Here is a 15,993-nt window from a genome sequence, read left to right on the forward strand (position 1 = left end):
CGTCACGAGTTTGACCAGGTGGTAATACTAAGCATGCGCTAATTATTTTGCAAAGCGAGTTTGACCCGGCAGTAATTCAAGGCAGGCTCATACTGCGGCAATTCAAGGAAATACGGTATTTACTATTCAGAATGCATTTTTCAAAAAATTCATCCGTCGTCACGTCCTTAAAGGGGAATATTATCAGCAGACCTATGTAATCGTCAATATATACCTTGATGGTGCAGAAAAAAGACCATCTTTTTTTTTTTCCGATTTCCGAACTCTAAATGGGTGAATTTTGGCGAATTAAACGCCTTTCTGTTTATCGCGCTGGAAGCGATGACGTCAGAATGTGACGTCGCCGAGGTAACACATCCGCCCTTTTCATTTTCAACACATTACAAACACCGGGTCTCAGCTCTGTTATTTTCCCTTTTTTTGACTATTTTTTGGAACTTTGGAGACATCATGCCTCGACGGTGTGTTGTCGGAGGGTGTAACAACACTAACAGGGAGGGATTCAAGTTGCACCACTGGCCCGAAGATGCCAAAGTGTCTGCCGCCAGACCCCCATTGAATGTGCTGGAGTTTCTCCACATTTTACCGGCGATGCTAAGGCAGACATGGCACAGAGATGTATGGATAACCTGCAGATGCATTTGCAACGATAGTCAACGAAATCACAAAGTTGAGTTTTGTTGATGTTGACTGCCAGCTAATCGATGCTAACATGCTACGCTAATCGATGCTAACATGCTATTTACCGGCGGTGCTAAAGCAGACATGGCACAGAGATATATGGATAACCTGTAGATGCATTTGCAACTATATTACGTTTCCTTCCACCCACTTTTAATGCGAAAAAAACACTTACCAATCGACGGATTTAAGTTGCTCCAGTGTCAAAAGATGCGAAAGTCCTGATCGTTTGGTCCGCACATTTTACCGGCAATGCTAACGCAGCTATTCGGCCATGATATGGCTATGAATAGCGTCAATAGCTATTCGCTCAATAGCTTCAGTTTCTTCTTCAATATTTCCATACTCCAACCATCTGTTTAAATACATGCGTAATCTGTTGAATCGCTTAAGTCGCTGAAATCCGAGTTTGAATCCGAGCTAATGTCACTATATCTTGCTGTGGTATTCCCATTGTTTGTTTACATTGGCAGCACTGTGTGACGTCACAGGGAAATGGCCAGTGTCTTCGCAGAGAGTCGAAAATAAGGCACTTTAAAGCTTTATTTAGGGATATTCCGAGTCCGGTAAAATTTTGAAAAAAAATTCAAAAAATACAACAAGCCACTGGGAACTGATTTTTATTGTTTTTAACCCTTTTGAAATTGTGATAATGTTCCCATTTGATAATGATTGTGAACGATGGGCAAAATTTCAAAAACAGTTCAGTTCCTCTTTAACGTAACTGATGGTGGTGCACCGCCACATCAATATCATAGCCGCCACACCTTGAAAATAGTTGTGTGTATTCAGGTGTTGACTGCAATAAAACTGCTGATCTGTGATCTGGGACACACAAAGAGAGCAGTACGTTTTCTATTTGTAATTCTGCAGTAGCAAACGCTGTTATAAACTTCATATTGTGACTCATGGAGTGACGTGAGTGTGCAATGTCCACCAGGTCAGTAATGAGGATGTGTAATGGTGGAAGTCAAAGTGAGGAGTCTGCAAGTGTCCCTTTCATATGGGAATTCCCCTCTGCCGACCAATCAGAGGCCGCGGCTTTGTGTGTTCTATTAGTGCGACGTCTTGGGTCAGCAGCGGGGTCACGGGGTCGTGTTTCCCCCTCGGTTGTTGTTCAACATGTGCGGGCCGGCGTTGATGGAATTACAGTTGAATCAATCTGTCCTTTCAGCCGGACAGGAAGTCGGCAAATCTGCAGATTTTGCAGCAAGAATAAGAGCTATGTTGTTGTGTCTGACTGCGTGTGTGTGTGTTTGTTGTGTGTGTGTGTGTGTGTGTGTGTGTGTGTGTGTGTGTGTGTGTGTGTGTGTGTGTGTGTGTGTGTGTGTTGTACGGCACAGCTGAAGTGACTTGGTTCTGTCTCGCTCCCTCCCCCATGTCTCTGCTCACTCTTCACACACACACACAGCTGTTTCCTGTCGAGTGTGTGTGTGTGTGCGTGTGTGTGTGTTGTGTTGTGGAGCAAAAGGGACTCTTGAGATTTGTGTAGTTTCTAAAGAAAATTATTTATGTTGATGAATAGAACAATGTCGACAATACATGTAGTTTTTGACAAAGTTATGCTTGTTTATATTATTATTTTTAAAGTAGAGATTTACCAGTATGTTATTTTTCAGGGCTGATACCAATTATTAGTAGTCAAGGAGGATTTGGAGCTGATAAAAGTTACTTCAACATTAATAGTACATGTCAGTAAACAGTCAGACAAGGTTTGAGGTTGTTTTTGTTTAAATAAAAATAATTTTAGGGAACGTCGGACGAGTAGTGACATAATGTTTTATGCAGTGCTAATGCTGTGGTTGATTTAAAGGGGAACATTATCACAATTTCAAAAGGGTTTAAAACAATAAAAATCAGTTCCCAGTGGTTTGTTGTATTTTTTTAATTTTGTTTCAAAATTTTACCGGTCTCGGAATATCCCTAAATAAAGCTTTAAAGTGCCTTATTTTCGACTCTCTGCGAAGACACTGGCCATTTCCCTGTGACGTCACACAGTGCTGCCAATGTAAACAAACAATGGGAATACCACAGCAAGATATAGCGACATTAGCTCGGATTCAAACTCGGATTTCAGCGACTTAAGCGATTCAACAGATTACGCATGTATTGAAACAGATGGTTGGAGTTTGAAAATATTGAAGAAGAAACTGAAGCTATTGAGCGAATAGCTATTGACGCTATTCATAGCCATAGCATGGCCGAATAGCTGCGTTAGCATCGCCGGTAAAATGTGCGGACCAAACGATCAGGACTTTTGCATCTTTTGACACTGGAGCAACTTAAATCTGTCGATTGGTAAGTGGTTTTTTTCGCATTAAATGTGGGTGGAAGTAAACGTAATATAGTTGCAAATGCATCTACAGGTTATCCATACATCTCTGTGCCATGTCTGCTTTAGCACCGCCGGTAAATAGCATGTTAGCATCGATTAGCTGGCAGTCAACATCAACAAAACTCACCTTTGTGATTTCGTTGACTATCGTTGCAAATGCATCTGCAGGTTATCCATACATCTCTGTGCCATGTCTGCCTTAGCATCGCCGGTCAAATGTGGAGACACTCTGGCACATTCAATGGAGGTCTGGCGGAAGACACTTTCGTATCTTGGGGCCAGTGGTGCAACTTGAATCCCTCCCTGTTAGTGTTGTTACACCCTCCGACAACACACCGACGAGGCATGATGTCTCCAAGGTTCCAAAAAATAGTCAAAAAAAACGGAAAATAACAGAGCTGAGACTCGGTGTTTGTAATGTGTAAAAAATGAAAATGGTGGGTGTGTTACCTCGGCGACGTCATTTCTGACGTCATCGCCTCCAGCGCGATAAACAGAAAGGCGTTTAATTTGCCAAAATTCACCCATTTAGAGTTCGGAAATCGGTTAAAAAAATAGATGGTCTTTTTTCTGCACCATCAAGGTATATATTGACGCTTACATAGGTCTGCTGATAATGTTCCCCTTTAACTCTAAAAACATGAGGGGATTTGTTACCTGTGTCTAAGAGGAACATCAACATTTGTATTTCAAAATGTGGAAAATCTCCTGGGAAAATTGGTGAAATTATGGGATTTTTCTACAATTTACTCAATTTTATAGAATGTTGCTGCAGTTTATGGATTTAATACATTGTAAAGTTTCCTTGTGAGGAACCCTGAAATATTGTGAACATTTAAATAAAAACAATTCTGGGCTCCTTCACGGAGTTTATAGTTTTTTCAAGCTCATTTCTTCCTGCATTTAACAGAAAGTATGAGAATGTGTGAGCTGCTGCCTGATCTACTTTACTTATATAGTAACTCTCCCATTTGTCAAGAACTTTATACAAAGTTTGGATTTTTGGCAGAGATGTATTTTCTGTCATCATTTATGTCGTTCCATAGAGGTTGGTGAAAAAATTCATTTTCAGATGCATCGCATTTCGGACATTGACACTTACATTTCTTTAGTAAACGTCGATAATTGAATTATTGTAAATAAAGTAATGCAGACATTGATAACAGTGAAACACCTCATTGACAAATCCAACCAACTCCTGTATTTTAGGGCACTTATGTTGCGGTTTTGCACACATTTGTATTCATTTAATAAATGTAATGGGAATAAATTTCACTGTTTCTTACTAAATATGCACTGGTTTTTATAGATGCAAGTGATAAATGCTAGGGGTTTAACGGTACACACAAATTTCGGTTCGGTACGTACCTCGGTTTAGAGGTCACGGTTCGGTTCATTTTCGGTACAGTAAGAAAACATCAAAATATAAATTTTTGGGTTATTTATTTACCAAATTTGTAAATATCCTTTTAACATTGGGAACACTGTAATAATTCTGCCCACGTTAATCCACATTAAACTGCCTCAACTTGTTGCTTAGATGAAATAAAACGACAAAACTTTTCTTCTACTTAAAAAAAATTGCAACATTAAACAGTTTCAAGTCAACTCATCATGCTTTATTTATCACATCATTTGGGAAGCCTGTAGTTGATTTTTATCATGTAAATGTTATATTTGTATCAACATGTGATAGCAGGGACCCTGCCATTTAAAACCAGGCTGCTACATTACTAATGATTCATGTAACTATTGCTGAAAAAATAGTACAATAGCAATAGGAGAGACTATTCATCCCTGACCACCATGGAGTTCATGTAGGCTTAATGATGCACTTACATTATTATATACACTATTACAGACATAAACTCTTGATTTAACATCATGACCTTTTTTGCTGCTTCAACACAGCTCAATCAACACTGTCCGTAACACACACACACACAAAAACACAGGAAAATGAGCTAACGTTACACTAAACGCTAATTAGCCTTCACCTCAAGCCAGGACTGCGAGTGAGCTGAGCTGCAGTTTGTTTTTAGAACGTCAACGGGCTCATAGTGATGACACTAGTAGTTGACTGGGAAGTGTTTATTATCATTTGGGGAGAATAAGCTGCCTATGGTCCCCTGCTAAACACCGATGTGCTCCACGCTGAAGCGCTGAATACATGTGCTCTGAATACTCACTGCTGATTGGTTGTTACCTCTCTGAATACGCACTGCTGATTGGCTGTTACCGCTATGGTTGTAACCAATCGGATGGTTGTGTGGGTGGGACAATGCTGACTGCTGTGTAGGAGACTGAGGCAGAAAGCAGAGCAGCTTGTTAAGACTTAAGCTTAATATGTCCGTGTGGAAACTCGTTCGGTACTCCTCCGAACCGAACAGAAACCCCCGTACCGAAACGGTTCAATACAAATACACGTACCGTTACATCCCTAATAAACGCTTATTCAGCGAAATAAAAAGAAATGTAAAACTGCACCAATATACATAAATGAAAGATGCACGATTTTTATTGAAATGGTGAATCCCGCCTCGCTCTGTTGCGATATTTGAATGGATTACCAAACCTGCGGCGCTCCTTTAATGAGAACAGGCTCCAGGTGTTGCAATACGGAGGTATGTTGAGCGTCTTGATCTCTGTTATAAAACCAAGCAAAACAGGATTAGGAAGGAAAGAAGGACAAAAACTGGACTTCCCGGCATCAACTGTCATTTTTGACAGGTAAAATGTGGAGACGTACTGTTGAAGAAAGAAATGGGGGGCGTGGCCACGTGAGCGCCGCAGCTAAGCTGGCCGAAGCAGATTTTGCACGAGATCTCAAATAAATGCGCCGTCAGATATCAAAACATACAAACCCCGTTTCCATATGAGTTGGGAAATTGTGTTGGATGTAAATATAAACGTAATACAATAGTTTGCAAATCTTTTTCAACCAATATTCAGTTGAATGCACTACAAAGACAAGATATTTGATGTTCAAACCCATAAACTTTTTTTTTTATGCAAATAATAATTACCTTAGAATTTCAAGGCTGCAACACTTGCCAAAGTAGTTGGGAAAGGGCATGTTCACCACTTTGTTACATCACATTTTCTTTTAACAACACTCAATAAACGTTTGGGAACTAAGGAAACTAATTGTTGAAGCTTTGAAAGTGGAATTCTTTGCCATTCTTGCTTGATGTACAGCTTAAGTAGTTCAAAAGTCCGGGGTCTTGTTGTCGTATTTTACGCTTCATAATGCGCCACAAGTTTTCCCTGGGAGACATGTCTGGACTGCAGACTGGCCAGGAAAGTACCCTTACTCTTTTTTTACGAAGCCACGCTGTTGTTTTGCTGAAATAAGTAGGGGCTTGGATGACAACATATGTTGCTCCAAAACCTGTATGGACCATTCAGTATTAATGGTGCCTTCGCAGATGTGTAAGTTACTCATGCCTTGGCCACTAATACACCCCCATACCATCACACATGTGTAAGTTACCCATGCCTTGGGCACTAATACACCCCCATACCATCACACATGTGTAAGTTACCCATGCCTTGGGCACTAATACACCCCCATACCATCACAGATGCTGGCTTTTCAACTTTGCGCCTATAACAATCCGGATGGTTATTTTCCTCTTTGTTCCGGAGGACACCACGTCCACAGTTTACAAATATAATTTGAAATGTGGACTCGTCAGACCCCAGAACACTTTTCCACTTTGCATCAGTCCATCTTGGACGAGCTCGGACCCAGGGAAGCCTGCAACGTTCCTCTGTGTTGTTGATAAATGGCTTTGGCTTTGCATAGTAGAGTTTTAACTTGCACTTACAGATGTAGCGACTAACTGTAGTTACTGACAGTGGTTTTATGAAGTGTTCCTGAGCCCATGTGGTGATATCCCTTACACACTGTCGGTTTTTGATGCAGTACCGCCTGAGGGATCAAAGGTCCGTAATATCATCGCTTAGGTGCAGTGATTTCTCCAGATTCTTTAAACGTTTTGATGAATTTACGAACCGTAGATGGTAAAATCCCTAAATTCCTTGCAATAGCACGTTGAGAAATGTTGTTCTAAAACTGTTCGACAATTTGCTTACAAGTTGATAACCCTCGCCCCATCCTTGTTTGTGAATTACTTAGCTGTTCCCAATAAGTGTTTGATGAGCATCCCTCAACTTTATCAGTATCTATTGCCACCTTTCCCGACTTCTTTGTCACGTGTTGCTGGCATCAAATTCTAAAGTTAATGATTATTTGAAAAAAAAAAATGTTTCTCAGTTTGAACATCAAATATGTTGTCTTTGTAGCATATTCAACTGAATATGGGTTGAAAAGGATTTGCAAATCATTGTATTCTCTTTATATTTACGTCTAACACAATTTCCCAACTCATATGGAAACGGGGTTTGTATGTTAGATCCACTATGGACTGGACTCTCACACTATTATGTTAGATCCACTATGGACTGGACTCTCACACTATTATGTTAGATCCACTATGGACTGGACTCTCACTATTATGTTAGATCCACTATAGACTGGACTCTCACTATTATGTTAGATCCGCTGTGGACTTGACTCTCACACTATTATGCTAGATCCACTATGGACTGGACTCACACTATTATGTTGGATCCACTATGGACTGGACTCTCACTATTATGTTAGATCCACTATGGACTGGACTCTCACTATTATGTTAGATTCACTATGGACTGGACTCTCACTATTATGTTAGATCCACTATGGACTGGACTCTCACTATTATGTTAGATCCACTATGGACTGGACTCTCACACTATTATGTTAGATCCACTATGGACTGGACTCTCACACTATTATGTTAGATCCACTATGGACTGGACTCTCACTATTATGTTAGATTCACTATGGACTGGACTCTCACTATTATGTTGGATCCACTATGGACTGGACTCTCACTATTATGTTAGATCCACTATGGACTGGACTCACACTATTATGTTAGATTCACTATGGACTGGACTCTCACTATTATGTTGGATCCACTATGGACTGGACTCTCACACTATTATGTTAGATCCACTATGGACTGGACTCTCACTATTATGTTAGATTCACTATGGACTGGAGTCTCACTATTATGTTGGATCCACTATGGACTGGACTCTCACTATTATGTTAGATCCACTATGGACTGGACTCACACAATTATGTTAGATTCACTATGGACTGGACTCTCACTATTATGTTAGATCCACTATGGACTGGACTCTCACTATTATGTTAGAGCCACTATGGACTGGACTCTCTCTCTCTCTCTCTCTTCTCTCTCTCTCTCTCTCTCTCTCTATATATATATATATATATATGTATATATATATATATATATATATATATATAGGTATATATATATATATATTCTCTCTCTATATATATAGTGTGTGTGAGTGGGTAAATGTGGAAGTAGTGTCAAAGCGCTTTGAGTACCATGAAGGTAGAAAAGCGCTATACAAGTACAACCCATTTATTTATTATTATTTATTTGCAAAAAATAAAATAAAATACGTTTATCAGTTTGAACATCAAATATGTTGTCTTTGTAGCATATTCAACTGAATATGGGTTGAAAAGGATTTGCAAATCATTGTATTCTGTTTGTATTTACATCTAACACAATTTCCCAACTCATATGGAAACGGTGTTTGTATTTGGGGAGAATTACTTCCAATGAGATATTTATTTTATTCTTTAATGAATTCAGAAAAATAATTATGCGCAGTAAACAGGAATTGTACTCATCAGGACTCATACTAGTGTATTTCTATGTAGTAAATACTGGTAGTTTATGTGTATTTGAGTTTATGTTGTAGTTGCAAAAAAAACTGATATACGTCAAAATGACAAATAATCATTCCATGTAATTGTTTTCAGCTGACAACAAAGTTGGGTGTTGTTGAAAAAAGACCCAGAAGGATGTCCCAACATTCTATGTATTATCTGCCTACTTTGCTGTAATTGTCCACGTTGCTGGAAAATAACACAAAACACAATAACTGGATAAAAAAAAAAGAAAGAAAAGTGGGTAAGGGGTCACTTAGTAACTGACAATGTACACCAGTGTGCACACAGCACAGCGTTTGTCGCTCCCACAAACCGCCTTGTAGAAGGTCGTTAGTCCTCGTTTCCTGTCACTATCTACCCTCAACTCCTCCCAGGGTTAAAATGGGGAAAAAAAAGGATGCAGCGATTGACTTTGTTCTTATAAAGTGGTTTGGATTGTTGTATAACAGTTCACTGGAGGTTGTTTTGTTTTGAAGATTGCATTAAATGCCCTACTGGTTTATTATAAATGTCTGTGAAACATGATGACTCAGCCCATTAAATGCTCTTTTCCCTCCTTGTCTGTCTGCAGAGTGAGTCGGTCAAATACTTCCTGGATAACTTGGAGCGCATTGGTCAACTGGTGAGTCCTACAATCATACATTCCACATATAGAGTACATCATTTACAGCAGGGGTGCCCATTACGTCGATCTCGGAGGGTGTGTCAGTCGATCTCAAGCCAGGCATTAAAAAATAGACATAAAAATGAGCAATCATCAATCATACCAAGACTTCACTTTCGTCAGTTGTTTGACATTCTCGGCACCCGAGGATCTTGTGAGATGACGCTGGCTGCTGCCAGCTCATATTTAAGAAAAAAATCACTAACAGGGCGGACGCAGAGAAACACATTTTATTTCTAGAGACTCCGTACCTACTGTCAAAACTCTAAAGAGCGACTGCACAGTTCCTGTCTTCACCATAAAAGACCTGTTTCATCCTGCCTGTGCTAACAAAATAAGAGTCTCAGAAAGCTAGCAAGCTACGGAGTTTGATGCCAATGTATTTCTCCCCCGCCCTCAGCGACCGCTTTCTCACTTGCTTGCCCACCCGCACTCTCACTGACGTCACTCACCTGCTGCCAGACATTAAAGGGCCACACACATATGCTACTCTCATAACAAAGTGTTTAAAAAGGAGTATGCAAGTTGGACAAATGAGATGCCAAATCCAACCACTTTCATGTGGTATTGGACAGAAAGGAGGACTTTTTTTTTCCTCCATTTGAAAATGCGGACGTTCTCAGCACCACTGTCTAATTCCAATCAATGCAAGTCATCAGAATCAAATACACCAACTTATATTCTTGTCTTCATGAAAGAAAGGAATCTATGTGTGTTAAACATGCTTGTATTATCATTAAACACCATTAACTTGTTAACAAAAATGTCTCTTTCATAAATAAATAAATATAAATTATAAATATGAATGAGGTAGATCTCCTCGACTTGGTCAATTGAAAAGTAGCTCGCCTGCAGAAAAAGTGTGAGCGCCCGTGATTTACAGTGTAGGGCTGGATGCTATGGCTCAAACCCGTATCACGATTCAACTGTTTGATATCAGTCGACATTGTTAATTATATGTCTATTTTATGACCTATAATAAGGACCTTGCAAACATATTAAATGTAAACTTTAGACATAATGAACTTTAAATATACAAATGTAAATATTTGTATTTCAAATGTAGTCTTCCTCTGATTATAATCCCTCAGATGTCAAGGCAGAAAGGAAAATAAATGTCAACACAAACCTGGAAAACATTCAAAATTGTAAAGAAAAAAAAAAATCTGAAGTTTTTTCAAACGCATTTGTTATTGATATCGATAACTAGTAGTGTGAATCTTTGGAAGAACCACCATGACATGTCATGTAGACCAGTGGTCCCCAGAATAATTCTTTATTAAAAAAAATTAAGAAAATTATTTTTTTTAAATCAACATAAAAAGCACAATATTTACAATATTACAATTAGTGCACCAACCACAAAAACCTCCCTTTTTAATGACAAAGAAGAAAAAAATAAAAAACAAAAAACTAAAAAAAGGCCCGCCCACCCCCACCCGGGCCGCGGGACAAATTATTAAGCGTTGACCGGTCCGCGGATACAAAAAGGTTGGGGACCACTGATGTAGACCACGGGGAAGTCTATTAAATGTAGAAAACAATCCCTCCTCTCCCCCAATAAACTACTTGTTCAGTGACGTCACTTCTATCTACAAAATACTGCAATTTTTTATCATAAAAAAAACGTAATTTCATAATAAAATTATTTGAATAATGATTATTTAATATTCTTCGTAATTAATTTTAACTATTTTAATTATATAATGAAATAAGCTTTGTTTCAATATAATTATTTTAATTATTTTATATTAATTATTTAAATATTTTAATTGTATAATGAAATAGTTTATTTCGTTATAAAATTATTTGTGATAGTCAATTTAATTAATTTATTACAATTTTATAATTAAAAACGTTTTCATAAAATGATTTCAATTATTTAAAATTATTTTAATATGTTAATTTAAAAATCTAAAAAACTATTTAATATTACAACTATTTTAATTATGATTTAATACTACTAGTAAAAATTTAACATTTTATAATAAAAATAAACTTCATTTCATACTACAATAAAAAAATATTAGTATTAATTATTTTAATATTTTAATTGTATAAGGAAATACATTTTATTTCATAATAAAATTATTTGAATTATTTAAAATTAATAATTTAAATTATGTCAATTTTATAATGATAAACTTAACAAAATAAAATGGCTGTACTTCTTTTTTTCAAGTATGATAACAACTACTAAAACATTTTTTGACTTGTTTTTCCATAAAATTGTTCTTCTTTCCCCTTTTTACCAAAGTGAGATGTCAATCTTTTTGCAGCCTTTTGAGATCTCCTGATAAAAAAGGAACTATAAATAAAATGTCACATTTTGAGTTTAAATGTAACAATGCAACCTAAATGTAATCTTAAATGTGCAACAACAACAACAACAGTAATAATAGTGAGTAAAACATGAAATATTGGTCAATGACAGGCGTGTGACTCTTTGTGCACCGAACGATTCAATTCAACTCTGGGGGTGATGATTTGATTCAGAATCGATTCTCGACTCTGAGTTGGTCTAATAATTCTAATGACCCTTTTTCAAAACAGGCCACAGGTTAGAAAAGCTCACTCTTAAATAGAAGTAAAATTAATAAAAATTAATAAATATAAATTTTTATAATAACATTTTTTTAAACATATTATATTGAAAAACTTATTTAAATTGACCCTCAGAAAAAATAACACCATTTTATACATTAAAAAAAATGTAAATACATTGTTGATGTATATAAATTCTTATATAGAAATAGAATAAAAATAAATTTGAATTTTTATAATACTTTTTTTTTTTTAAACATTTTATATTAAAAACCTTTTGTAAATTGATCCTCAGAAGAAAAAAAAACATTTTAAAAAGACTGTAAATACATTTTTGAATGTATATACATTCTTGTATGGAAATTCAATTAATAAAAATGATTGTATTGGAAATAAAATAAATATGAATTTTTATAATACTGTTTTTAAACATTTGATATTAAAATACTTATTTAAATTGATCCTCAGAAGAAAAAAACATTTTATATACTTTTAAAATAATTTAAATACATTTTTGAATGTATAGAAATTCTTATATGGAAATAGAATTAATGAAAATTATTGTATTGGAAATTGAATAAAAATTCTGATTTTTTTTTTATAATAAACATTTTGGAAATATTTTATACAATAAAAACTTAAATTGATCCTTAGAAAAAAATATATATTTTTTTAAATATAAATACATTTTTGAATGAACATAAATTCCTATAATAGAATAAAAATTATTGTATTGGAAATAGAATTATTAAAAAGTGATTTTTTTTTTATAATATACATTTTTATAACATTTTATGTAAAAAAAAAACTTTTAAATTGATCCTTAGGGGAAAAAAAATATATATATATATATATTTATGCCCTGCGATGAGGTGGCGACTTGTCCAGGGTGTACCCCGCCTTCCGCCCGATTGTAGCTGAGATGGGCGCCAGCGCCCCCCGCGACCCCGAAAGGGAATAAGCGGTAGAAAATGGATGGATGGATGGATGGATATATATATTTATTTATTTATTTATTTTTTTAATTTAAATACTTTTTTGAAAATTCTGAATAAATATGGAATCGGGATGAAAAAATTTTTTTTTGTTTTGTGTGCACCTATGATTGCGTGTCAATGGCGACATGTGGTTGTATCAGCCGGCCCTAACCAAGCACATAGAGCAGACACCAACTAAAAAGACACCTTCCTTCTTTCCTTCCTGCCTCCAGAGCTACACCCCCAGCAGGCAGGACATCTTGTTCGCCAGGAAGGCCACCAAAGGCATCGTGGAGCACGACTTTGTCATCAAGAAGATCCCCTTCAAGATGGTGGACGTGGGCGGGCAGAGGTCGCAGAGGCAGAAGTGGTTCCAGTGCTTCGACGGCATCACGTCCATCCTCTTCATGGTGTCCTCGTCCGAGTACGACCAGGTAGTCCCCAGACAAGCAGGGAACGCTAGAAGCCCAGATGAGACCGCGGGAGCCAAAAGTCTGAGCGCACAAAGCTCCTTTTGTGGGGAAAACCTTTCCAATTCTGTCTTATGATCGTCGGTCTTTGATGGCTGCACAGATTAAAACCTCTTTTTGTCTGTGTGTGTGTTTGCACTACAGGTCTTGATGGAGGACCGGCGCACCAACCGCCTGGTGGAGAGCATGAACATCTTTGAGACCATCGTCAACAACAAGCTCTTCCTCAACGTCTCCATCATCCTCTTCCTCAACAAAACGGACTTGCTGGTGGAAAAGATTCGCAGCACCGACATCCGCAAGAACTTCCCAGAGTTCCGAGGGGACCCGCGGCGGCTGGAGGACGTGCAGGTACCGGCGCACTCTTACATATATTCCCTTCAAAGGCTGATGTTTCAGTGAGCATTTTGTTCTAAGCCATGAATCACAGAGTTTAGTCATCACAAACAAGTCATTTGTTTAATTTGTTTATGAATGATAAAACATTTAATAACATTAAAAAAAAAGATAATAATAGCAAACAGTTTGCAGCATAAAGAAATGGGGGGACAAGGTGGGGGTGCTGGATGACATCAGCAATCAGAAATATATTAGAAGTATATTAGCAACACCCACTAAACTTTAGAAAAAAAAGTTTTCCATATGTTAGCCGCAGCGGACTATAAGCCACAGACATAAACGTTGTGAAATGAGTTGTCTACATAGAAATGGTTTTCTTCAAATGTTTATATACATACCTTAAATGGTGCCTTTAACACGGCAGTAAAACTGCTGATCAGACAAAATAGGAGTCATGATCATGGACCCACTAGCTGCAGAAGCTAGCTCTCCAATCAGCTAAATAGACTCAATAACTCCACCGTGACGTTTTGATGAATTTGCGAAATTAAAACAATATTGTAAATTAATACGAACAAAGACGCTTGGAAATGCATTAGCATATTAGCTCATGCTAATGACGCTATCTTGATTACATGACGATAATGTAAAAATGATTTATGGAAAAAAATGATTTTCAAGTTAAAGTTAATTTTCATGACAAAAAAGATTTTCAAGGTAAAAGTAGATTTGCATGACAAAAAATTATTTTCAAGGTAAAAGTAGATTTGCATGACAAAATTATTTTCATGACAAAACAATATTTAAGGTGAAAGTAAATTTTCAAGACAAAACATTATTTCAGGGAAATAAATATTTTCAAAGTAAAATGTGATTTTCATGACAAAAATGATTTTCAAGGTAAAAGTAGATTTTCAAGCCCCAAAAAAAGGATTTAAGGTAAAAGTTGATTTTCATGACAAAAAATTATTTTCAAGGTAAAAGTTAATTTTCATGACAAAAAAATATTTAAGGTAAAGGTTGATTTTCATGACAAAAAATGTTTTTCAAGGTAATAGTTTTTTTTCATGACAAGAAAATATTTTCATGACAAAAAAATATTTTCAGGGTAAAAAATTATTAAAAGTTGATTTGCATGACAAAAAATGATTTTCAAGGTAAAAGTTGATTTTCATGACAAGAAAATATTTTCAAGGTAAATGTTGATTTTCAAAACAAAAAATGATTCAAGGTAAAAGTTGATTTTCATGACAAAAGAAATATTTTCAAGGTAAAAGTTGATTTGCATGACAAATAAATATTCAAGGTAAAAGTTAATTTTCATGACAAAAAAAAAATTTAACGTAAAGGTTGATTTGCATGACAAAAAATGATTTTCATGAAAAGAAATATATTTTCATGGTAAAAGTTAATTTCCATGACAAAAAAATATTTTCAGGAAAAAAAATATTTTCAAGGTAAAGGTTGATTTTCATGGTAAAAGTTGATTTGCATGACAAAAAATTATTTGAGGTAAAAGTTGATTTTCATGACAAGAAAATATTTTCAGGGCAAAAAATATTTTCCAAGGTAAAAGTTGATTTGCATGACAAAAAAATTTTTAGGGCAAAAAATATTTTCAAGGTAAAAGTTGATTTGCATGACAAAAAATTATTTTCAAGGTAAATGTTGATTTTCATGACAAGAAAATATTTTCAGGGCAAAAAAAATATTCAAAGTAAAAGTTGATTTGCATGACAAGAAAATATTTTCATGGTAAAATTTCATTTTCATGACAAAAAAATATTTTCAGGGTGAAGGTTGATTTTCATGGTAAAAGTTGATTTCCATGACAAAAAAATATTTGAGGTAAAAGTTGATTTTCATGACAAGAAAATATTTTCAAGGTAAAAGTTAATTTTCATGACAAAAAAATATTTTTAGGGCAAAAAATATTTTCAAGGTAAAAGTTGATTTGCATGACAAAAAATTATTTTCAAGGTAAAAGTTGATTTTCATGACAAGAAAATATTTTCAGGGCAAAAAAAATGTTCAAAGTAAAAGTTGATTTGCATGACAAGAAAATATTTTCATGGTAAAAGTTGATTTTCATGACAAAAAAATATTTTCAGAGTGAAGGTTGATTTTCATGGTAAAAGTTGATTTCCATGACAAAAAAA

General features: G+C 35.9%; 1 protein-coding gene across 1 annotated transcript in view; it reads left to right on the plus strand.

Moving 5' to 3' along the window:
• Positions 1-15,993, plus strand: part of gna12a (guanine nucleotide binding protein (G protein) alpha 12a) — a 93,075-nt gene that overhangs the window by 58,157 nt on the left and 18,925 nt on the right. The window contains exons 3-5 of the mRNA XM_061881258.1: positions 9,412-9,462; positions 13,259-13,459; positions 13,640-13,846. Of these exons, the coding sequence (XP_061737242.1) occupies positions 9,412-9,462; positions 13,259-13,459; positions 13,640-13,846 (459 nt within the window). The remainder of the gene's footprint in view (positions 1-9,411; positions 9,463-13,258; positions 13,460-13,639; positions 13,847-15,993) is intronic.

This window comes from Nerophis ophidion, linkage group LG20, assembly GCF_033978795.1.
Source record: "Nerophis ophidion isolate RoL-2023_Sa linkage group LG20, RoL_Noph_v1.0, whole genome shotgun sequence".
In the NCBI taxonomy this organism is placed as follows: domain Eukaryota; kingdom Metazoa; phylum Chordata; class Actinopteri; order Syngnathiformes; family Syngnathidae; genus Nerophis; species Nerophis ophidion.